Consider the following 19,698-nt stretch of genomic DNA (forward strand, 5'->3'; position numbering starts at 1 on the left):
ACAAGGAATATGAGGAGTAACTATTCCATAGATTCACCACCCTCTGACTAAAAAAATTTCTTCGCATTTCTGTTCTGAATGGGTTCAATCCTTAAGTCATGCCCTCTTGTACTGGACTCCCCCATCATGGGAAACAACTTTGCCACATCCACTCTGTCCATGCTTTCAACATCCGAAATGTTTCTATGAGGTCTCCCTTCATTCTTCTAAACTCCAAGGAATACAGTCCAAGAGCGGACAAACGTTCCTCATATGTTAACCCTCTCATTCCTGGAATCATTCTAGTGAATCTTCTCTGTACCCTCTCCAACGTCAGCACATCCTTTCTTAAATAAGGAGACCAAAACTGCCAACAGTACTCCAAGTGAGGTCTCACCAGCGCCTTATAGAGCCTCAACATCACATCCCTGCTCCTATACTCTATTCCTCTAGAAATGAATGCCAACATTGCATTCGCCTTCTTCACTACTGACTCAACCTGGAGGTTAACCTTAATGGTATCCTGTATGAGGACTCCCAAGTCCCATTGCATCTCAGAACTTTGAATTCTTTCCCCATTTAAATAATAGTTTGCCAGTTTATTTTTTCTGCCAAAGTGCATAACCATACACTTTCCAACATTGTACTTCATTTGCCACTTCTCTGCCCATTCTTCCAATCTATCCAAGTCTCCCTGCAGACTCTCCGTTTCCTCAGCATTACCGGCCCCTCCACCTATCTTCGTATCGTCAGCAAACTTAGCCACAAAGCCATCTATTCCATAATCCAAATTGTTGATGTACAATGTAAAAAGAAGCGGCCCCAACACAGACCCCTGTGGAACACCACTGGTAACCGGCAGCCAACCAGAATAGGATCCCTTTATTCCCACTCTCTGTTTCCTGCCAATCAGCCAACGTATGTAACTCTTCCGTAATTCCATGGGCTCTTATCTTGTTAAGTAGCCTCATGTGTGGCACCTTGTCAAAGGCCTTCTGAAAATCCAAATATACAACATCCACTGCATCTCCCTTGTCTAGCCTACTGGTAATTTCCTCAAAAAATTGTAATAGGTTTGTCAGGCAGGATTTTCCTTTAAGGAATCCATGCTGAGTTCTGCCTATCTTGCCTCCAGGTACTCTGTAACCTCATCCTTGACAATCGACTCCAACAACTTCCCAACCACTGATGTGAAGCTAACAGGTCTATAATTTCCTTTTTGCTTCCTTGCCCCCTTCTTAAATAGCGGAGTGACATTTGCAATCTTCCAGTCTTCTGGAACCATGCCAGAATCTATCGACTTTTGAAAGATCATCGCTAATGCCTCCACAATCTACCGGGGTGAGAAAGGGACACAAACCCAATCAAGGGACATGGGAAGTGGGCTCTTCCCCTAAACCTCCACAAGGACCATCAACTTGTCGTAGGGTTTGCAGGTTTGCATGCCTCAATGACCTGGAGAGCTCTGAAGGCTGGAGTCAAGGCCTTGTGATTTGGCTCATGGTCAGGTCACCCATGCCAAACAGGTCAGAGGGTAGAGGTAAGACCAAGAGTGACCCACCATTCCTCCAGGTTTGAGGTTTCAGCTCAGGGCAAACCACAAGGCCATGAGATATAGGAGCAGGAATATGCTATGTGGCCCATCAGAATCAGGTTTATTATCACTGGCATTTGATGTGAAATTTATTAACTTAGCAGCAGCAGTTCAATGCAATACATAATCTAGAAGGAAAAAAACAAAATAAAATAATAATAAATACATATATCAATTACAGTATATGTATATTGAAAAGATTAAAAATAGTGCAAAAAACCCAGAAAATATATATTAAAAAAGGATTCAATGTCCATTTAGGAATCGGATGGCAGAGGGGAAGAAGCTGTTCCTGAATCATTGAGTGTGTGCCTTCAGGCTTCTGTACCTCCTAACAGTGAGAAAAGGGCATGCCCTGGGTGCCGGAGGTCCTGAATAATGGACGCTGCCTTTCTGAGACACCGCTCCTTGAAGATGTCCTGGGTACTTCGTAGGCTAGTACCCAAGATGGAACCAACTAAATTTACACCCTCTGCAGCTTCTTTTGGTCCTGTGCAGTAGCACCCCCTCCCCCATACCAGACAGTGATGCAGCCTGTCAGAATGCTCTCCACAGCAGATTTATACAAGTTTTTGAGTCTGCTCCACCATTCAGTTATGACTGATCCTTTTTTCTCCTCCTCAGCCTCATTCCCCTGCCTTCTCCCTATAACCTTTGATACCATGACCAATCAAGAACCTATCAAGCTTTGCCTCAAATACACCCACCAACACCTGCCCTCCACAGCTGATATAGCTGAATGCCTAGTAGGCTTAACGACAAACTGCTTTAAAAGGCCATCTCATAGGCATTCAACAAACTCACTCTCGAGATCCATTACCAACCTAATTTTCCCAATCAATATGCATGTTGAAATCTCCCACAGCTATCATAACATTGCTCTTTTGACACACCTTTTCTATTTCCCATTGTAATCTGCGGTCCACCTCCCAGCTACTGTTGGGTAGCTGGTATATAACTCTCATCAGAGTCCTTTTACCCTTAACTCAACCCACAAGGATTCAATGTCTTCTGATCCTATGTTATACCTTTCTACTGATTTGATGCAATTCTTTACCAGCAAAGCCACGCCATTCATAGAACACAGAATAGTACAGCACAGTACAGGCCCTTTGGCCCACAATGTTGTGCCAACCCTTAAACCCTGCCTCCCATATACCCCCACCTTAAATTCCTCCATATACCTGTCTAGTAGTCTCTTAAATTTCACTAGCATTTCTGCCTCCACCTCTGACTCAGGCAGGGTATTCTACGCACCAACCACTCTGAGCGAAAAACCTTCCTCTAATATCCCCCTTGAACTTCCCACCCCTTACCTTAAAGCCATGTCCTCTTATAATGAGCAGTGGTGCCCTGGGGAATTGGCGCTGGCTGTCCATTCTATCTATTCCTCTTAATATCTTGTATACCTGTATCATGTCTCCTCTCATCCTCCTTCTCTCCAAAGAGTAAAGCCCTAGCTCCCTTAATCTCTGATCATAATGCATACTCTCTAAACCAGGCAGCATCCTGATAAATCTCCTCTGTACCCTTTCCAATGCTTCCACATCCTTCCTATAGTGAGGAGACCAGAACTGGACAAAGTACTCCAAGTGTGGCCTAACCAGAGTTTTATAGAACTGCATCATTACCTCGTGACTCTTAAACTCTATCCCTCGACTTATGAAGGCTAACACCCCATAAGCTTTCTAAACTACCCTATCTACCTGTGAGGCAACTTTCAGGGATCTGTAGACATGCCCTCTGCTCCTGAGGGTACATAGCCAAGTATCCTGCCATTTACTTTGTACTCTGCCTTGGAGTTTGTCCTTCCAAAGTGTACACCTCACACTTCTCCAGGTTGAACTCCATCTGCCACTTCTCAGCCCACTTCTGCATCCTATCAATGTCTCTCTGCAATCTTTGACAATCCTCCACACTATCCACAACACCACCAACCTTTGTGTCGTCTGCAAACTTGCCAACCCACCCTTCTACCCCCACATCCAGGTCGTTATTAAAAGTCACGAAAAGTCGAGGTCCCAGAACCGAATCTTGTGGGATACGACTAGTCACAACCCTCCAATCCGAATGTACTCCGTCCACCACGACCCTCTGCTTTCTGCAGGCAAGCCAATTCTGAATCCACCTGGCCAAACTTCCCTGGATCCCATGCCTTCTGACTTTCTGAATAAGCCTACCGTCTGGAACCTTGTCAAATGCTTTACTAAAATCCATGTAGATCATATCCACTGCACTACCCTCATCTATGTGCCTGGTCACCTCCTCAAAGAACTCTTTCAGGCTTGTTAGACATGATCTGCCCTTCACAAAGCCATGCTGACTGTCCCTGATCAGACCATGATTCTCTAAATGCCCATAGATCCTATCTCTAAGAATCTTTTCCAACAGCTTTCCCACCACAGATGTAAGGTTCACTGGTCTATAATTACCCGGACTATTCCTACTACCTTTTTTGAACAAGGGGACAACCTCCCTCTAATCCTCCAGTACTATTCCTGTAGACAATGAGGACATAAAGATCCTAGTCAGAGGCTCAGCAATATCTTCCCTCGGCTCGTGGAACAGCCTGGGGAATATTCCATCAGGCTCCTCATGTATTTTAACAACTCCAACACCTCCTCTCCTTTAATATCAACATGCTCCAGAACATCAACCTCTGCCTACCTTCCTATCCCCCAGACACAATGTGTAACCCTGGACATTCAGCACCCAACTACAACCATCCTTCAGCCACGACTCAGTGATGGTCAAAACATCATACCTGGCAAGCTGTAATAGTGGAACAAGATCATCCACCTTACTTTGTGCATTGAGATATAACAAGAAAAGGCTCCCTTTATTCCACTGTTTGCCTTCTGCTAGTCACCCGATCTTCTATGCTAGTATCTTTTTTGTAATACCACAGGCTCCTATCTTACTTTGCAGCCTTATGTGTGGCACCTTGTCAAAGGCCTTCTGAAAATCCAAGTATACAACCTTGACTGACTCTCCTCTGTCTGTCCTGCCTGTTATTTCCTCAGAGAATTCTAGCAGATTTCTCAGGCAAGGTTTCCTCTTAAGGAAACCAGGCTGACTTTGGCCTATTTAATTGTGTGCCTCCAAGTACCTCAAAACCTTTTTGTTAATAATGGACTCTCAAATCGTATCAACCACTGAATTCTGGCTAACTGGACTATAATTTCCTGTTAGAGATTGGAGTGACATTTGCGATGTTCCAGCCCTCTAGAACCATTCCCCACTCTAATTATTCTGATTGGATATCTACTAGTGCCTCTACAATCTCTTCAGCTACCTCTTTCAGAATCCTGCTGTGTAGTCCATTCAACCAGATGACTTGTCCACCCTTCAGCTTCTCAAGCACCTTCTCCTTAATATTTGCTTCTACCCCTGACACTCTCGAATTCCTGGTACCGTAATGACTGACAATACCAGGGGTGCTTGATAAGTTCGTGGCCTAAGGTAGACAGAGTCAATTTCAGAAAACCTAGCACATTTATTTTTCCTACATGTACACACTTAGTCCAGCTGTTGTGGAGCATACCAATCCCTTCTTTGTAGAAGTCGGCGTCTTGGACCTCCAGAAAGTGGTCCACAGCAGGGGTGATTGATAAGTTTGTGGCCTAAGGCAACCATATAACAATTACAGCATGGAAACAGGCCATCTCGGCCTTTCTGGTCCGTGCCGAACTCTTACCCTCACCTAGTCCCACCGACCTGCACTCAGCCCATAAGCTTCCATTCCTTTCCTGTCCATATATCTATCCAATTTAACTTCAAATGACAACATCGAACCTGCCTCAAACTTCAAACTTTCTGCATTTTCACTCAAAGTTGAACTGCATGTGCATGTAACAAGAGCGATATAACTCATCTCTTTCTACCTTAGGCCACAATCTTATCAATCGCCGCTGCTATGGACCACCTGAAGGTCCAAGATGCTCTCATTACATGCACATGCAGTTCAACTCTGAGTGATGATGCGGAAAGTTTGAAATTAGTAACTCATCTCCTTCTACCCTAGGCCATGACCTTATCAAACACCCTTGCTGTGGACCACTTCTACAAAGAAGGGATCCGTATGCTCCACGACCGCAGGACTAAGTGTGTACATGTAGGAGGGGACTATGTTGAAAAATAAATGTGCTAGGTTTTCTAAAATTGAATCCTTCTACCTTAGGCCACGAACTTATCAATCACCCCTCATACCTAGTCAGTTCATTCTCCATTTCTTTGCCCCTGTTAATGTTGCTTCAGAATATTTAGCAGTAGCCCAATGTCTACACCTGCTACTCTTTTGCTCTTTATATATTTGAAAAAACACATATGGTTTTTTAAAATATTATTAACTCACTTACATTCATGTTTAATCTTTTCTTCCCTTATTGTTTTTTTGAGTTGCTTCTATTGGTTTTCATAATCCTCTAGCTTTCTGTTAGTTTTTACACTCTGTATATCGTCTGTTTTGCTTTTGTAAGACCAGAAGACCATATGATATAGGAGCAGAATTAGGCCATTTGGCCCATCGAGTCTGCTCTGCCATTTCATCATGGCTGATCCATTTTTCCTCTCAGCCCCAATCTCCTGTCTTCTCCCCATATCCCTTCATGTACTGACTAATCAAGAATCTATCAACCTCCGTCTTAAATATACATAAAGACTCGGCCTCCACAGCTACCTGTGGCAAAGAATTCCACAGATTCACCACTCTCTGGCTAAAGGTATATTTAACTTCCCTTGTCAGCCGCTGTTGCCTGATATATTATAAATAACTTTTGTTAACTCCAAACGTCCTTTTGTTGTACATCAAAATTTGTCCATCTTAGACCATTCCATATAAATGATGTTGCTGCTACCCACTCACATTTCTTCCACTTCCAGAAAATACTGTGGTTAGGCCTGTCGTGTGCTGTGTTGGCCTCAGGACCTTTCCGGCTTTCAGCTCACACAAAAGCTCCTTGTTGCTTGAAGAAGGGGATGTCATATTGAAATAAGCCCGGTCTGCAAGGTCAGGAAAAAGAGTTATTATATCATGGTGTGGAATAACTATTGCCCTAGCCTGGGTGAATGCTCCAACATCACTCTCACTGTCCAGGTTGATTGGTGGTGGCCAAATGAAGGATGGTCATGTAAGGCATTAAACATTCCTTTACAATGAATAGGTGTAGCAGGTCCAATTGAAAGACATAGCCCAGCCCTAGCAACAGTTCACACCATAAGCACATCCTCCAATAGCATGTTGTGCTCCTGTGCAACTCACTAGAAACTCAGCAGGACCCATAGTGACTAAAGAGCATCAGTGAACGTAGCCACAGCACCAGTGTATAGCACTGCGCAAAGGTCTGTATAGAGAGCTAAAATGCCAAGAACTATTACACAGTATTGTACTTGTCAACAGGGATCAGAGAGTGAGTTGTAAATCTGGCAGGAGCAAGGGTGAAGTGCCATGGGAGGGGTGTGGGACAGGTGGCAGAGAAGGAGTGCCAGGGGCAGGGGTGGCATGAGTGTAGACTCACCCAGCCCTGAGACACAGGCAAGATCATTTGATTCCAAACAATTACAGGATGTCTCTCTGGTGCTTCCCACTACCTCCCCTCTCCCTTCCCCCTTTTCCCAACCATGATTCCCCTCTCCCTGCCCCTTTCCCACTCCATAAAATTACTGCACTACCATGCAAAAATCTCAAGCACCCTCGCTACATACATGTTCCCAAAACTTCTGCACAATATTGTATATAAATGACTTGAATGAGTTTGTACAAGGCACAAGTTTGCAGGTGACACTAAAATAGAATTCTTTATCCTCAGGAGGGTAACACAGAGTATCTGAAGAGCAGGGCAGAGGTTGGTATGCTGTGGCAAGCGATTTATAAGATAGCTCCCAATGTTTTTCCATCTGCAAGCCACATTGTTCGAATGAGCAAAGCTGCAGTAATTGTATGGAAGCACATGATTGGCTGACCACATGACAGGTGGTTCATCCGCCACAAACAGTGTGTAACCTAGACAAAAGGCTCTGCAGTTACTCGCCTAGACTATTCTAACTAACCCACAGACAAAGTTAACTGGTGTCTAGGGACCAGCTGAGGGTTACCCTCCAAGGTACACAGCATCACAGCTTAGAAATATATTAACACAATAGATTCTGCAAGTGCTGGAAATCCAGAGCAACATACAGAAAAACATCCGCAGGTCAAGTATCATCTTTGGAGAGGAATAAACAGTCAATGTTTCAGGCCAAGTTCATTCATCAGGACTGGGAGAAGAGAAGGTGCAGAAGCCAGGATAAAAGGTGGGTGAGGAGGAAGTACAAGCTGACAGGTGATAGCTGAGACTAGGTGAGGGGGAAGGTGGGTGGGGGAGGCAGATGAAGTGAGAAGCTGACAGGTGAGACCAGTTGAGGGGGAAGGTGGCTGAGGGTGATTTCACTGACTGTTTTGTTTTGGATGGTGTAATGCTTTGTTTAAAGTCAGCTAAGCGGTGATTGGTAGGTCAAATTTGAAGATAGAATATAATATTAATGATAAGACTCTTGACAGTGTGGAAAACCTGAAAGATCTTGGGGTCCACATCCATAGGACACTCAAAGCTGCTGCGCAGGTAGACAGTGCTGTTAGGAAGGCATATGGTGTGATGGCATTCATCAACTGTGGGATTGAGTTCAAGAGCCGTGAGGTGATGTTGGTCAGGGCCTGTAATGTGCTGTAGATTTCCTTTGTCCTATTTTCCCAGCAGATGGAGTATTTCACCCAAATTATGCCTTGCCAATGATAAAAAGGGTGAGAGTTCAGGACAGTTCCTGACTACAAGCCAATCAAAGCTCATGCCTACTGTTGAGGATACAATATGTATCTGGCTGATTTTAATGTTATAGTTATTTGTGATATTAAGATTCTTGTGAAGACTTGGGCCATTGGTGAGATTTAACAGAATGAGAATCAGAATCATGACTGGTATATGTTGTAAAATTTGTTATCTTAGCAGCAGCAGTAGAATGCAACACATGATAATATAGAAAAAATAATCAATTGTATTAAGTATATATATGTATATTAAATAGTTAAATTAGAATAGTGCAAAAACAGAAATAATAAAACAAATGAAGTAGTGTTTTTGCCTTCTTTATGGCTGCATCAATATGTTGCATCCACGTTAGATCCTCAAAGATATTAATACCCAAGAACTTGAAATTTCTCACTCCCTCCACTTCTGATCCCGAGGATTGGTTCATGTTCCCTTGTCTTACCTTCCTGAAGTCCACCATCAGCTCCTTTAGTCTTACTAATGCTGAATGTCAGGTTGTTACTATATCACCACCCAACTAGCTGGTATATCTCGCTCCTATATGCCCTTTTGTCTCCATCTAAGATTCTACCAACGCTGGTTATATCATCGGCAAATTTATAGATGGCATTTGAGCTATGTTTAGCCACACAGTCCTGGGTATAGAGAGAGTGGAATAGTGGGCTAAGCACACATCCCTGTGGAGCACCAGTGCTAGTTGTCAGCAAGGAGAAGATGTTATTACCAATTCCACACAGTATGTTAGGAGGTTGAGGATCCAGTTGCAGAAGGAGGTACAGAGGCCCAGGGTCTGTAGCTTTTCGATCAGAGCTGTAGGATTGATGGTGTTAAACTCAACTATAGTCAATGAACTACATCTTGACATAGGCGTTTGTATTGTCCAGGTGAGCTAGGGCCGCATAACATAGGATAGTACAGCACAGTACAGGCCCTTAGGCCCACAATGATGTGCCGACCCTTAAACCCTGCCTTCCATATAATCCCCCACCTTAAATTCCTCCATATACCTGTCTAGTAGTCTCTTAAATTTCACTAGTGTATCTGCCTCCACCACTGACTCAGGCAGTGCATTCCACGCACCAACCACTCTGAGTAAAAAACCTTCCTCTAATATCCCCCTTGAACTTCCCACCCCTTACCTTAAAGCCATGTCCTCTTGTACTGAGCCGTGGTGCCCTGGGGAAGTGGCGCTGGCTGTCCACTCTATCTATTCCTCTTAATATCTTGTATACCTGTATCATGTCTCCTCTCATCCTCCTTCTCTCCAAAGAGTAAAGCCCTAGCTCCCTTAATCTCTGATCATAATGCATACTCTCTAAACCAGGCAGCATCCTGGTAAATCTCCTCTGTACCCTTTCCAATGCTTCCACATCCTTCCTATAGTGAGGTGACCAGAAATGGACACAGTACTCCAAGTGTGGCCTAACCAGAGTTTTATAGAGCTGCATCATTACCTCGCGACTCTTAAACTCTATCCCTTGACTTATGAAGGCTAACACCCCATAAGCTTTAACATAAGCTCCGGGAGTATCCCGCAAATTGATAATGCTACCTCTCTGAAATGAGCTTTTGCAGGGTGGGATGTCTGTTAACTTATCTTTATAATGTTCACATTACAACACTTGTAATGTACAACATTCTCCCCCTTTAAATTCCAACATTCCCCAAATGTAAATAACTGGGAAACAATAAAAAAAAGTGGTGTCATTATATTGCGTACCTCTGAAAGTTATACTAGTGTCTCAGTAACAGTTTACCAATACAAAACACCTGAAAAACATGGCAGATTCAACATTCAGTCTAACAAAGGAAACTGTCCATTCGAATATTCAGTCTGTCAGGAGGTTTGCGAGGGTGCTGTGCTGCAACAGATGAAAATTATGAAATCTAAGTGCAGGAGCTGTCTTACTGACAGACACCTCACAGACTGTCTCAGACTGGCTGTCTGTAGTTATGAGCCAAATTTCAGGGAACTAGCGGAAAGTATTCAGCCCCAGTCATCACACTGAGTGCAACAGTCAATTTTTATTCATTTATTTCTTGTGTTGAAATAAAACTAAATAATGAAACATAGAATTAAAGGTGTTGTAATGTGAGCATTATAAAAATAAGTAATGCTAATTAAGATAATGGTTATATAGCGGTGCTCCCACTGCGGAAGGCTATTTGTGGAGAGGGGTTGTTTCCGGGTTGCGGGGTTTTACTTCCAGTCTTTTCTCCATGCACATGCGTGTGACTAAACAATTTAGTAGGTCGATCTTGCCTTTCACTAAGGCTGAGGTAGGGGATCTTGGGCTTAAAAAGGTTGGCAACCACTGCTACAGAGAGAGTGCAGAGGTGATTTACAAGGACGTTGCCTGGATTGGATGTCTTATGACAGGTTGTTGAGTGAATTTGGTCTTTTCTCCTTGGAGCGACGGAGGATGTGAGGTGACCTGATAGAGTGTATAAGACGACGAGAGGCATCGATCATGTGGATAATCAGAGCCTTTTTCCCAGGGCTGAAATGGCTAACATGAGGGGGCACAGTTTTAAGGTGCTTGCAAGTAGGTACAAGGGGGATGTCAGAGGTAAAGTTTTTCCACACACAGAGTGGTGGGTGCGTGGAATGTACTGCCAGCGACAGTACAGCGATACGGTATTTAAGAGACTTTTGGATCTGCTCCTGGAGTACAGGTCTGTTGTCTATGTTCATGTGAAAGCTTAGAAAAGCTGGAACTCAATGATCTTAGCAAAACCCAAAAGGAACATCAGGGAACAAATGCCTGGCAATTGAATGCTTTTTGATAGCACATTCCATTACTTTGCTGTTGATAATGCACATTAATTGGGTAGTCAATTTGATTTGTCCCACTTTCCGATAAGACAACCTGTCAGGTCTGCAGAGGCAGGCACCTCCCAGTCTCCGCCCAACTAACAGGAATCTCCTGTCACTCATTTCCAACTGCACCTATTTAAACTCAGCTGTCATCCACAGCACGTTTATTTTTCAAACCAGCCGGCCTCAGCCAGTCGCTCGTAGCCTTCAGTTACCTCGTTGCCTGTTATGGTTAGTATCTGTTCTCTCTTGTTTTGAGGCCCCTTGTTGCCTGTTATGGTTAGTATCTGTTCTCTCTTGTTGCTTGGTATTTTACAGTTTATTAGTAAAGTATTGTTTACTGCTAAATTGTCTCCATTGCTCTGCTTTTGGGTCAAGCTTCCTATACATTTCCTGACACAAACTTGGGACAATTTCCACATTGTTAATGTAGCAAGTGTACTGAAACAACTTGGTTCAAGAACAGTTAGCTATGACCACAAGTCTTCAGTACTGCAGTGAGTAGTACTGTGTGCATTTTGGTTCACCAAACGATAGCAAAGCTGGTGTGATTGCAGTGTTTTGCACACAATTCGGTGTGCAAAACCAAATGATGCAGTCAGAAAAGCTGCATGGATAAGTCAGTTCTGCTTAGACCATAAGACAAAGGAGCAGAATTAGGCTATTCAGCCCATCGAGTCAACTCTGCTATTCCATCATGGCTGATCCTGGATCCCACTCAACCCCCACACACCTGCCTTCTCACCATATCTTTTGATGCCCTGACCAATCAGGAAACAATCAACTTCCGCCTTAAACATACCCATGGACATGGCCTCCACCACAGTCTGTGGCAAAGCATTCCACAGATTTACCACTCTCCGGCTAAAAAATATTCCTCCTTACTTTCGTTCTAAAAAGGTTGCCCTCCATTTTCAGACTGTGCCCTCTAGTTCTGGATATCCCCACCATAGGAAACATCCTCTCCACATCCACCCCATCTAGTACTTTCAACATTCAGTAGGTTTCAATGAGATTCCCCTCCCGCATTCTTCTAAATTCCAGTGAGTACGAATCTAAAGCTCCTCATATGTTAACTTCTTCGTTCCAGAATCATCCTCATGAACCTCCTCTGGAATCTCTTCAATGGCAGCACATCCTTTGAGATATGGGGCCCAAAACTGTTGACAATACTCCAAGTGCAGCCTGACTAGTGTCTTATAAAGGCTCAGCATTATCTCCTTGCTTTTACGAGGGGTGATTGATAAGTTTGTGGCCTAAGGTAGGCGGAGTCAATTTTAGAAAACCTAGCACATTTATTTTTCCTACATGTACACACTTAGTCCAGCGGTCGTGGAGCATACGGATCCCTTCTTTGTAGAAGTTGGCATCTTGGACCTCCAGAAGTGGTCCACAGCAGGGGTAACTGATAAGTTCGTGGCCTAAGGTAGAAGAAGGTGAGTTATTAACTTCAAAATTTCTTGATTTTCACTCAAACAAGAGCTGTATAACTCATCTCCTTCTACCTTAGGCCACAGTCTTATCAATTACCGCTGCTGTGGACCACCTGGAGGTCCAAGACGCTCTCATTACAGGCACGTGCAGTTCAACTCTGAGTGATGATGCAGAAAGTTTGAAGTTAATAACTCATCTCCTTCTACCCTAGGCCACGAACTTATCAAACACCCCTGCTGTGGACCACTTCTACAAAGAAGGGATCCGTATGCTCCACGACCGCTGGACTAAGTGTGTACATGTAGGAGGGGCCTATGTTGAAAAATAAATGTGCTAGGTTTTCTAAATATGACTCCTTCTACCTTAGGCCGTGAAGCTAGCAATCACCCCTCGTATATTCTATTCCCTTTACAATAAATGCCAACATTGCATTTGTCTTCTTTACCACAGACTCAACTTGTAAGTTAACCTTCTGAGAGTCTTGCACGAGGTCTCCTAAGCCTCTCTGCATCTCTGAAGTTTGAACCTTCTCCTCATTTAGTTAATAGTTAATTGCAATCTTCCAGTCCTCCAGGACCATGGCAGAATCAAGTGGTTCTTGAAAGATTGTGTCCAATGCATCCATTATCTCTTCAGCAACCTCTCTCAAGACTCTGCTTCCACCTGAGGACTCTTCCAGCCATTGTATCGCCCTACACTCATCCCATTTACCCATATTCAATCAATGACCTCTATGTTTTAGCACAGAGGAAGTTCGCCATAATATTGCCAGGATTGGAACATTTCAGTTGTAAGTAGGGAGAAGGTCAGCAGCAGTTTTCCATAGACAGCAGGAGGTTAAAGGTTGCCCTCATAAAATATACAAAATGATGAGGGAGATAGATGAGGTTTGACTCTGCCATGGACAGTCCCAGGCCTGGCTGTAAAAGAAGTGGACATGTGGCTAATGACTGATAATGTTAACATTCATTTCAAGAGGTTGAGAATATAAAAGCAAGGACGTAATGTTGAGGCCTTATAAGGCACTGGCTGCTGAGGCCTCACTTGGAGTATTGAGAGAAGTTTTGGGCCCCTTATCTAAGAAAGGATGTGCTGATACTGGAGAGGGTTCACAGGAGGTTCACAAAAATGATTCCAGATTGAAAGGCTTACCTTGTGATGAGTGTTTAAGAAACATAGAAAACCTACAGCACAATACAGGCCCTTTGGCCCACGGTTGTGCCAAACATGTCCCTACGTTAGAAATTACTAGGCTTACCCATAGCCCTCTATTTTTCTAAGCTCCATGTACCTGTCCAAGAGTCTCTTAAAAGACCCTATCGTATCCACCTCTACCACCGTTGCCGGCAGCCCATTCCACGCACTCACCACTCTGAGTAAAAAACCTTCCCCTGTACCTACTCCCCAGCACCTTAAACCTGTGTCCTCTTGTGGCAACCGTTTCAGCCCTGGGAAAAAGCCTCTGACTATCCACATGACAGGTCACCTCTCATCCTCTGTCGCTCCAAGGAAAAAATGCCAGGTTCACTCAACCTTTTCTCATAAGGCATGCTCCCCAATCCAGGCAACATCCTTGTAAATCTCCTCTGCACCCTTTCTATGGCTTCCACATCCTTCCTGCAGTGAGGCGACCAGAACTGAGCACAGTACTCCAAGTGGGGTTTGATGGCTCTGGACCTGTACTCAGTAGAATTCAGAAGATTGCAGGGGTATCTCATTGAAACCTATTAAATGTTGAAAGGCGTTGATGGAGTGGATGTGGAAAGGATGTTTCTTGATGGTGGGGGAGTCTAAGACTAGACTCACAATTTCGAATGGAGATGAGGAGGAATTTCTTTAGTCAGAGAGTGGTGAATCTATGGAATTTGTTGCCATAGGCAGCTATGGAGACAAGTCATTGGGTATATTTAAGGCAGAGGTTGATAGGTCAGGGTGTGGAGGTATGGGAGAAAACAGAAGATTGGGTCTAATTCTGCTCCTGTATCTTATGGTCCAACCCCATCGTATAAAAACCCAGACCTACAGAAATGCCAACAGAAACTCCAAAGACCTCCTCACTGGGGGAAGAAGGGGAAGATGGACTGCACTGGCGACAACTTGACAGACTGGCCAGGACTCTGGCAAGCTGCTGTCGACAGCCTATGATCCAGCAGGGGTGATGGACTTCACTATAGATGAGGGATAACATTGGAGGATGTCTTAAACTGAGAGCGCATAGATTTAAGTTAAGACGTAGGAAGTTTGGAAGAGATGAAGACTTTCCACAGAAAATGGTTGAAAAATGAATTGTAGCGCTTGAGGGGGTGGTCAAGGAAGATTGTCTCATAATATTTAAGAAACATTTGTATAAGTTCTTGAATTACTAAGATATAGAGGCTATGGATTAAAAAAAAAGGAGGTGGGGAACCAAGGGAGGTGATAGGAAAATAGAGAGGGTGTGGAAGGAGAAGAGAAGTGGTGAGGGGGCTCTCTCTGTTCTGTGGTCCACTCATCAGCTCCTAGCTTTTCTGAGCTCATGCCTTTTCATTCCCCTCCCCCACACTCCTTCACCTTTTATCTGCTAGCTTGAGCTTCTTCCCCTGCCCCACCTTCTTATACTGGCTTCTGCCCTTTTCCTTTCTAGCCCTGATAAAGGGTCCCAGCCCAAAACTTCAACTTTTCATTTCCCTCCATAGATGCTGTCTGACCTGCTGAGATAATTGTGGGACTTTGCCCTTACCATTTTGTGGGATAGCCTTAGTTAGGCACAGTATCAGGCATAAACTCACTCATTTCCTGTACTGCTCCTGCCACACAGGCACCTCCTTTGGTAAGTTTTACATTTTGAAGTAGGTTATGGTTGGATCCCAACATCTTCGATGGAGATAACTCCTTGTATGGGAGTACAGAAACACTCACTCTGTTGCTTTGGGCTGGACTGGCATTCTGAGTTCAGATTCAGACTGGAATATCAGTATCTGACCCCTACTTGTTTGTTCATTATGTACCGTGTCGTATGATGTGGGCGATCATGGTCTTTCCATGACTATGATTGTTCTTGGCGAATTTATCTGCAGAAGTTGTTTGCTATTGCCTTCTCTGGGCAGTGTCTTTACAAGACGGGTGATCCCAGCCATTACCAATACTCTTCAGAGATTGTCTGCCTGGCAACAGTGGTCACATCACCAGGACTTGTGATATGCACTAGCTGCTCATTCGACCATCCACCACCTGCTCCCATGGCTTCACGTGGGGGTGGGGGAGGGATGGGGCTAAGCAGGTGCTACACCTTGCCCAAGGGTGACCTGCAGGCCAACGAAGGGAGGGATCACCTAACACCTCCTTTGGTAGAGCAGCATCTCCACCCTGCCACCCGATTTCTGCACTGCACATACTGACCTTTGTTTGGTGACTGTGGAGAAGGTGTGGTCCTGTCACAAGTCGAAGCATTTGAAAGAGTGGTGGTTAGGGTACTGGACAGGGGAAGTGATGTTGGCACTATTCTGTAGTTGCAAGATGGAGAGGAATCCTGAAACACAAATGACTGTCATTAATTCCACAGCACCAGTCATATGGAAAATCAAATGTAATTTCCAACCAAACAGTACAAAAAATTTGGCATGTCTGTATTGATTATTACTTATTTTTATTGGTGCACCATAGAAAGCATCCTGTCCAGGTGCACCATGGCTTGGTATGGCAATTGTTCTGCACAGAGCTGTGGAGCACATCACAGGAACCATCCTCCCTCAATGGACTCTAGTTATACTCCTTGCTGCCTCAGGATAGCAGACAGCAAAATCAAAGACCCCACCCTCCCAGACATTCTCTCTTGTTCCCTTCCTTCTTCAGGTAAAAGATTCAATAGCCTGAAAGAGTGCACCACCAGTCTCAAGAACAGCGATCCCACTGAACGGACCTCTTGTGAGATAAAATGGTCCTTGGACTTCTGTTATGATGCTGCACCTTACCTGCACTGCACTCTTTCAGTAGATTTTACACTTTATTGATATGGTTTAACCTTCATTTAGCTTAATACACCGTGTAGTGTTTTGATCTACAATGCACTGTTTATGCAAGACAAGCTTTTCACTGTATCTCGGAACATAAGACAATAATAAACCAATTGCAAACATGAGGAATTCTGCAGATACTGGAATTTCAAGCAACACACATCAAAGTTGCTGGTGAACGCAGCAGGCCAGGCAGCATCTCTAGGAGGAGATGCATCTCTTTATAGGGCTTCTGCCCCTTCTCCCTACAGTCCTGACGAAGGGTTCCGGTCCGAAACGTTTCACCTGGAACCTACCATCCTTCCCATCCTCCCCCCATCTTCTTTATAGGGCCTCTGCCCCTTCCCCCTACAGTCCTGACGAAGGGTTCCGGCCCGAAACGTCGACCGATCTTTTCCACGGATGCTGCCCGACCTGCTGAGTTCCTCCAGCGCGTTGTGAGTGTTGCTTTGACCCCAGCATCTGCAGATTATTTTGTGTTTATCTTTAGGCCGAAACCTGACGAAGGGTCTCGGCCTGAAACGTCGACTGTACCTCCGTCTAGAGATTCTGCTTGGCCTGCTGCGTTCACCAGCAACTTTGATGTGTGTCGGTTGAATAAATTAATTGCAATAGTTTGCTCCTTTGCGCACAGGAGACTGGGATGTGTTGAATTGTAGAGGAGTAAAAATCACCATGGGCATGGATAGGGTGAATGCAGATAGCTTTTTCCCTGGGGTCAGGGAATAGGTTTAAAGTGAGACCAGAAAGATTTAAAAGGAACTAAGGAAACTGTATTCATACAGAGGGCCGTGCGTATATGCATGTGTCAGAGAGAGTGAAGCAACAATGATGGCAGTTAAGAGGCATTTGGACAGGTACATGGACAGGAAGGGGTTCCCAGCCTTTTTTTATACCACGGCCCAATGCTGAGAGTCTGTGCATCCCAGTCTGGGAACCCCCTGGGTTAGAGGGAGTTGGACATCTTCGTTGGTATGTACAAGTTTCACTGAATAGCTGCATTTTCATCTGCATTGATCCTGTTTACAGTTACTGTTCTACAGATCTGCTAAGTATGCCTGTTGGAAAAAGAATCTCAGGGTTGTACATGGTGATATGTATGTACTCTGATAATACATATTACTCTGAATTTTGTACTTTGAACTTTGAGCCCTTCTTAGTGTTGTATCACCCTCCAATCCCAAGAACCTATCAGCAGAGATTGGCCTACTGCTCCCTCTACTCTGTCCGAATATTCAATATGATATTGACTGATCTACTGTACGCTGCCCTCAGCTCTTCTATGACCACATAACAATTACAGCATGGAAACAGGCCACCTCGGCCCTCCTAGTCTGTGCCAAACTCTTACTCTCTTCTTCTGTGGCTATTCCCATAAAATTTAGCTAAGTACATGAATAGGAGGGGTATGGAGGGCGATGGTTCAGGAGCAGGTCAGTGAGACTAAGCAGCATAATAGTTTGTCAAGGTAGAGAGGCAGAGGCAGAGATCACTCTAGTACAGGGGCCTTCCTCCAGCAGCAGATAGACCTTTCAAATATTTATCAATCTCTGCCTTAAAGATTTCTAATGATCTAGCTTCCACAGCCCTCTGTAGCAGGAAATTCCAGGGGTTCATTTGAAAATTCCCCATTTTTAAACAGGAGGCATCAGTTTTAAAATGTTTTCCTTCAAACTCCCTTGTTTCTCACATTCATCCAGAGGAGGCGTTCTCAGTGTTGCTATTCCATAAAGTCTCTCTGGATGCAAGTCAAGGACTAAATGACAAGAGTCTTTGGATTTGAGCCAAATATCTTCAGCAGTACTCGAACCAGGAGATATCTGATCTGGTTATCGAGACCTGGTAGAGTAAAGGGCAAAGGAAAGAACATCAGATAGATTTTGTGTAGGAGATTATCATTGGACAGTGCCTCTGCTGGAATAAACACATTGTCTTTTATAATTCAGGGCAGGCATACAAAAGGTGCTGTTGCTAGGGAGTGGCTTCACTGACTGTCCATGCTATTTGACAGAGGTTGTGGGGATGGTTGAACTTTCCCTTTGACCTCTGTAGTCTGGTCCTTTACTTAGGCAGAAAAACTGCTTGGACCTCTGAAAGGGTAATGCTAAATGATTCTGGAGTGGGCTTGGGTCATCTGTAAGAAACAATGACAGCTTCTTTTCTCTGAAGCACTAGATTCAGGATCAGTTCCTGTGGATTGGAGGGTGGCTAATGTTGTCCCTCTCTTCAAGAAGGGAGGAAGAGAGAAAACGGAATTATAGACCGGTTAGCCTGACGTCGGTGGTGGGAAAGATGCTGGAGTCGATTATAAAAGATGAAATTATGACACATCTGGATAGCAGTTACAGGATTGGTCTGAGTCAGCATGGATTTACAAAGGGGAAATCGTGCTTGACTAATCTTCTGGAATTTTTTGAGGATGTAACTATGAAAATGGACAAGGGAGAGCCAGTGGATGTAGTGTACCTGGACTTTCAGAAAGCCTTTGATAAAGTCCCACATAGGAGATTAGTGGGCAAAATTAGGGCACATGGTATTGGGGGCAGAGTACTGACATGGATTGAAAATTGGCTGGCTGACAGAAAACAAAGAGTAACGATTAACAGGTCCCTTTCGAAATGGCAGGCGGTGACCAGTGGGGTACCGCAGGGTTCAGTGCTGGGACCGCAGCTGTTTACAATATATATTAATGATTTAGATAAGGGAATTAAAAGTAACATTAGCAAATTTGCCGATGACACAAAGCTGGGTGGCAGTGTGAAATGTGAGGAGGATGTTATGAGAATGCAGGGTGACTTGGACAGGCTGGGTGAGTGGGCAGATGCAGTTTAATGTGGATAAATGTGAGGTTATCCACTTTGGTGGTAAGAACAGGAAGGCAGATTATTATCTAAATGGAGTCAAGTTAGGAAAAGGGGAAGTACAATGAGATCTAGGTGTTCTTGTACATCAGTCAGTGAAAGCAAGCATGCAAGTACAGCAGGCAGTGAAGAAAGCTAATGGCATGCTGGCCTTCATAACAAGGGGAATTGAGTACAAGAGCAAAGAGGTCCTTCTGCAGCTGTACAGGGCCACACC

General features: G+C 44.3%; 1 protein-coding gene across 11 annotated transcripts in view; it reads right to left on the bottom strand.

The window, feature by feature from the left end:
* Nucleotides 1–19,698, bottom strand: part of LOC140197313 (uncharacterized) — a 59,314-nt gene that overhangs the window by 21,131 nt on the left and 18,485 nt on the right. For 8 of the 11 annotated variants that reach the window (XM_072257259.1, XM_072257262.1, XM_072257256.1 and 5 more), the window contains 2 exons: nt 16,007–16,136; nt 6,438–6,574 (listed from right to left, as the gene is read on the bottom strand). Coding sequence is in view for 2 of the 11 variants with exons in the window: in XM_072257266.1 (XP_072113367.1) it covers nt 6,438–6,574; nt 16,007–16,136 (267 nt within the window). In the remaining 9 variants the exon portion in view is untranslated. Of the gene's footprint in view, nt 1–6,437; nt 6,575–16,006; nt 16,137–18,310; nt 18,456–19,698 lie in introns of those variants that run through there. The other 3 variants (XM_072257263.1, XM_072257267.1, XM_072257264.1) reach the window with 3 other exon arrangements.

This window comes from Mobula birostris, chromosome 5 (genome assembly GCF_030028105.1).
Source record: "Mobula birostris isolate sMobBir1 chromosome 5, sMobBir1.hap1, whole genome shotgun sequence".
Classification (NCBI taxonomy): Eukaryota; Metazoa; Chordata; class Chondrichthyes; order Myliobatiformes; family Myliobatidae; genus Mobula; species Mobula birostris.